We start from the raw sequence: 5613 nt of genomic DNA, 5'->3' as shown, positions 1-5613 counted from the left end.
AGCATTAACAGTAATTGCAGTAGAAGAAGAGGCTGGGGAACCGTTCAGGCAATTCCTGCAGGATTGGAAACCAGGAGAGGAAGAAGAACAGAATGCAGCAGAGGAAGACGATAGGGAAGAATCTTCGTCTAACAAGAGCTCGGAGGAAGGGAGACCAATAGATGTGGAGGAACTGAAGGAAATTAAAAAACAAAAAAAGGTAGCAGATTGTATGGAACACAAAGACCACTGGATTGCTTAAAGTTCAGTGTAGCAAGTATGGGAGGAGTAAAATCACAACGATTTGGTCACAGCAAGGTGTGGGGGCCAACCAGATTTGTAGGGCGTTGAAGTATGCTTCAGGGCCCAGAGAAACTCATCACCTTTACATGGGCAAACAAATCACTGTGAAATTCCGGAGACCCTGCATGCGTGCATGCAAGGGAAAGTGCTTTTGGTGGGAGATAAAGAAGACTAACATGGAGGTTGTAGTAAATTGTGAAGCTTGCCTAAATATGACGGAAACCTGCCAAGAGGGAGACAAGAGGAAATACCGTAGACGCACTGCTCAACGATCTACAGATTGATACTTTCACCTGGAGAGGATATAAATGGATAACTGTGATTGATACTTTCAGTAAGGCGGCAATGGCGCATCAGGTGCAGGAAAAGTTTACGGAAGCAGAGTTAACAGCTCAACAGTTGTGGTTCCAATTATATGGAGTTCCGGAGCATCAGACGGAGGCAGAGAGTTCGACAATGCCAGGATTCAAGCTGAAATGAAGGAACTAGATGTGACATGGCACCTCAACACACCAGGACACCCAAAGAGTAGAGGAGGCATAGAGCAGCTTCATGGCACATCGAGAGACCATCTTCACTTATACCAGATCGACAAGAGATTGGAACCGGATATAGCAATACCTGCAATAGCGGCATATAACCATTCGGTACACACAGTTACAGGGTTTTCACCATTTGAGATCCTCTTTGGGCTTCGAGGACACTAGCAGGACTATAAGTGCATGGCAGTGGACGGTGAGGAGATACACAACAACTATGTTGCTCAAAGAAAGTTATGGGAGAGGGCCCGGAGAAGAATGGAAAAGTAAAAACCAAGAGAGTGGCATGGGAGAATTTAAAGGTCACAAACAGGATGAGAGCCATCAAAATAGCAATGATTGTCTACAGGAAGTTGGGGTCTAACAGGGGTAAGGAGATATACCAATACGAAGCCCCATTCAGGATGATAACAATTAGAGAACACAACATAGTTACATTAGAAAGTGTCAGAGAACAGAAAAAGAGGAGAATTATTCATATTGAGCAGTTAAAACTTCCGGCAATGACATAATAAAAACTGGAGTGTTCTCATATTGCCACAACTAGATTATATTACAGAAAATTTTGTTATTTATTGTTTTTGTTTTAAGAGTGTTTTTGACTTCTAGAAATATTGTTTTGTTTTTTTCATTTTAACTTGTTCATGTATTGTATGAAGAGTTTTTTTATTTTATTCTTAGGTTTAAATTATGTATATAGCGTTTACTTTGGGAAGCTTGTGACTTTTTGTTTACAATGATATGTGTATAGGAATTTATTTTTATTGTAAATAGTTTTTCTTTATTGTTTTTGTTTATTTATTGTATTGCATTAGTTTACGAGCATTGTTTGTAAACTAGTGGGGGGGAGTTAAAGCCTGAGTCAGCTGTTAATTCGATGTCAGCTGACTGTGGAGATTAGCTGATCAAAATGTATATATAGATGAGCTGGACTCATAAAATCAGTGTTTGAGTAGCAACCAAGTTGGTTATTTCTCTCTCCTTTTTCTCCTTTTTTCTTTCGAAGTCGTTGATTTTGCAAACGTTTAACTTATATATATATATATATATTTTTTTTTTTCAGTCCAAAAATCCTAAACTTTGACCAATCTTGTTTACCAGTAAAAAGTTTATACAAACTAGAAAATGTAGTAACATGATATGAATATATCTCTATAATTTTAAAAAACACAATTGAGATAATGTTTTAATTTATTATTTAGTATACAGTAATAATGTTAATAATTAATGTTTTTTGTTATTATAATTTATTTAATTCTATTTTAAAAATAGTTTTCAACAAATCTTCCTTAATATAAAATTATAAGCTTACTTTTGCGCAGATACGAGAGTTGATGTGAGCGTCGACAAATTACTTTTTGTGAGAGACAGCTCTTTTTCCAATTGCTGATTCTGCTTTGTCAGATTGTGAACAGCCTCTATGTGCATTCTTTCCATTTCTTCTTTGGCACTAATTGCTTTTTTATTTCTTTCCAATTCTTGATTTGTACTATTTAATTGCTCCCTGATAAAAAATAAAGAAGAATTATACACGGTTTGAGAAAATTTTTAAGTAATATTCTTATGTGTTCTCTCCTTCACTTTAAGCTTTTGCTTCAACAAATTAAAGGACAGTGAAGATTAAAAATAACTAAAGATAAACTACAAACAATATATGGACATTCTAAAAATACCTTAAATTGGAAATAGTTTTGATGTTTTCTTTTTCTGAAGCACGCAGCTTTTTGATTGCATTGTTTAGTGTCAACTGTTGTTTACTCAATTTTTCTCCTTCACTCCTCAATTCTTCAATAAGTTGATCTTTATTTAATTCTTCTTCTTTTTCTGCTGCAAGTGATTTTGCTTGCTGAACAAAAATTTAAAAAACAGTTAATAGAGAAGTGAAAATTCAGAGTACATAAATATACAAGCTAAAGAGCAGAAATAGTTTTCTTTTCTCAGGTATCAAGCTGAAATTAATACCGAATACTTGGTTTGTTACTTAAATGCATAAATAGAAGATTCTACTTAATAACAATATAATTGTTTAACATTCTAAAACATTTTTTGTTTGAATTAAAGAATTTTGAAGTGATAAATTTATCTATTTATCAAATAGTCAAAACTATAACCACCACAAATAACACTTAACTGAACGTGTGATAAACCTAATTCAAAACACAAAACTATCGTAAATCAAAATTAGAAATGACTGCTAACTGAAATCTGTAATGATAATTCAAACATAATATTCATGCACCCCACTATTTTACCAACCAAACATTATATATAGCACCTATTGCCAACCAAAAATCATATATAGCACCTATTACCCAAAATGTGGCAGTAATATTTTAATTTCTTACATCTACTTGTTTCTTGAGAGCTTCTTTTTCCCGAATTGCTTGCTGGAATTTCTTTTCTAAAGCAGCTAACCTTTGGGTGAACTCTTCGCTCATATTTTTCATTTCCTGGGATTCCTTCTCCTTTTCTAACTGACTGAAAAACAATATTTTCTTTTAAATAGTACAATTGTACCAGGTTTAGCTTTAAACCTGTTAAAATAAGAAAATTTGAATAATTCTGTCATTACCTTTTAAGCTCACAATTTATTTCTTGTAAATCAGCATTAATTCTACTTAAATCTATTAATTTTGACTCTCTAGCTTCTAATATTTCAGTCATTTCAGCAATCCTCTAAAAAAAAAAAAAAAGAATGATATGTGTAAATATCAAATAAATAAATAAAATTTAAATATAAATATGTGAAGAACTACTAGCATGAATTGATAAGTGCTCTTTTGTAAATTTTTAGTCAGACTCGCATATAGTCTAAACCAGAGGTTCCTAATCTTTTTTGGTTTGCAGCTCCCCAAATAATCAGATTTTTTCTGCAGCGCCTTTAATACATTAGATTTTTTTCTAAATCTTCGACTTAGAATTGGGAACATTCATTTTTAAAAGCAATTACCCATTTAACAGCGAAAAATTAAAAACAGATGCTTACTAAAGCATGGGTGGGGAAACCGTCCTTGCACACTAGCCATTTCAAAGGATGTGGAAAGAAAACAATGAAAGACTCAAAAGTTGCTAAATTCTTGGAATTTCGTCAGCATACACGATTGTTGGTGCGAAAATTCGAGAGGTGAAATTTCCAAGAAAATTGCCACATTGTTTAATTAAATATTTCGCTGTGCCCTTATGACGGTACCCCGGCGCCTTGGGTAGCAGTTCGTACTGGTCTAAACAACATAATTATTTTCAGGGAACTCAGGTCCCAAAATAAAATTATTTTTTTAATTTGTTCATTCATGAATTTATTTTTCATTCATAAAGTAAATTGTGAATTTTTTTTTCTATCATTGGGTAAACATGATGTTCAAAGTATTTGTATTAATAAAGGAAAAATGTTTTGATTTACTAATACCCAGAGTAATTGATGAATAGTTTGTATACAGATATTAAGTAAATAAATTCTAAAATAATAAAAGTTTTAATTCTTGGATAGTATGAAATACCTTGAGTAATTTATCAACTTCAGAGTATTCATCTGACCCACCACTTGAGGTTTCAGAGAGCTCTCGATGATGACCTGAAAGTCATCAAGACAATTATTACTGATAGTAACTATCTAACAGCATTATTAATATTATAAAAATAAATAAAAACTCTAAAATACCTTTAACTTTTCCTGAAAGTATCTTGACAATATTCACCGATTTATATGCTGATTTAGAAGGACTCTGCCGTGAAGCTGTACTGCTTCCATTTGGAGTAGGACTGTAACACAACAAAGAATTCATAAAACAAAACTTTCTTCAAAAAGTTAAATTTATTTCTAAGTAGAAAATTAAGTCACTTAAATGATTTAGTTCATTTAACTAGATTTAGATTTAGTTCATTAAATACAAATGGGTTAAAACAGTAATATTTAAGTTTCAGAACTAAAAAAGGAGTGCTGCTAAGTTTTTTAAGTCAGTTTATTTTTCTGTCTCGTTTTCGCTTGACTGGCAGAAGTATAGAATATTAAAAAAAAAGTAAAATACAAGAACCAAGTGATTAATACCTCGTGCTTTGTGAAAATTTCTAGAAATATAGCATCAATAAGATTACAATTACACTTAAAATATAAAAATGTACTTCCCAAATTGCAAAATGGTTTTAGGAAAGGAAAAAGTACGCTAGATAATGTCATCACATAGGACTATATTCCATATATATATATATATATATAATAGTTTTTCTTTATTGTTTTTGTTTATTTATTGTATTGCATTAATTAAAAACAAAATAAATGAATTTATAATCGTTTTTTTAAACTAATTTCAAATATACAGGAGATAGCTTGGGTTCAAAAAAACTTAAAACTTCAATATTTAACAGATAATATAATTTTATAACATAAAAGACTTTTCTCAGGGCGAGTTACCTGGCAATCAGAACAGACGACACTTTACTACTAATAAGACTAACTTAATTTCTAGACATGTTACAAACACAATAAATTCTACTTAGAAACAAGACTAACCAATTACACAGCTTCCACTGATAATTGTTGATCTCTTCTCGATGATGCTATCTCCAACTCTCAACAATGGCTTTTTTTTCTTTCCCCTCTCTAGCTGAACGGACGTCTTCTCCCCAAGCTCGCAAAAACAAGAGTCACCGTTTCCTCTCCCTCCATCTTCAACTTTTTACTGCTCGATCCAATAAATAATCGATTGTAGTACAATCGCTCTGCTTTATTTGCGATGTAATTAGTTTATTGATAATTTTCACTTTCCTCCATTTCTTCTTTGAATATTCCTTTTCC

General features: G+C 32.3%; 1 protein-coding gene across 1 annotated transcript; it reads right to left on the bottom strand.

The window, feature by feature from the left end:
* Positions 1-2114: 2114 nt before the first annotated feature.
* LOC136795427 (TATA element modulatory factor-like) lies at positions 2115-4631 on the bottom strand. The gene is made up of 6 exons (XM_067045981.1): positions 4480-4631; positions 4319-4392; positions 3394-3497; positions 3167-3299; positions 2495-2667; positions 2115-2325 (listed from the first exon to the last, which is right to left on the bottom strand). The coding sequence occupies exons 1-6, from the start codon at positions 4601-4603 to the stop codon at positions 2130-2132; spliced, it is 804 nt and encodes a 267-aa protein (XP_066902082.1). The 5' UTR covers positions 4604-4631; the 3' UTR covers positions 2115-2129.
* Positions 4632-5613: the final 982 nt, after the last annotated feature.

The sequence above is a fragment of the Halyomorpha halys genome, unplaced genomic scaffold, assembly GCF_000696795.3.
Source record: "Halyomorpha halys isolate HHAL.00 unplaced genomic scaffold, Hhal_1.1 Scaffold9501.1, whole genome shotgun sequence".
NCBI classification, from domain to species: domain Eukaryota; kingdom Metazoa; phylum Arthropoda; class Insecta; order Hemiptera; family Pentatomidae; genus Halyomorpha; species Halyomorpha halys.
The sequence above is the reverse complement of the archived record's forward strand: the minus strand, read 5'-3'. Positions and strand labels throughout refer to the sequence as shown.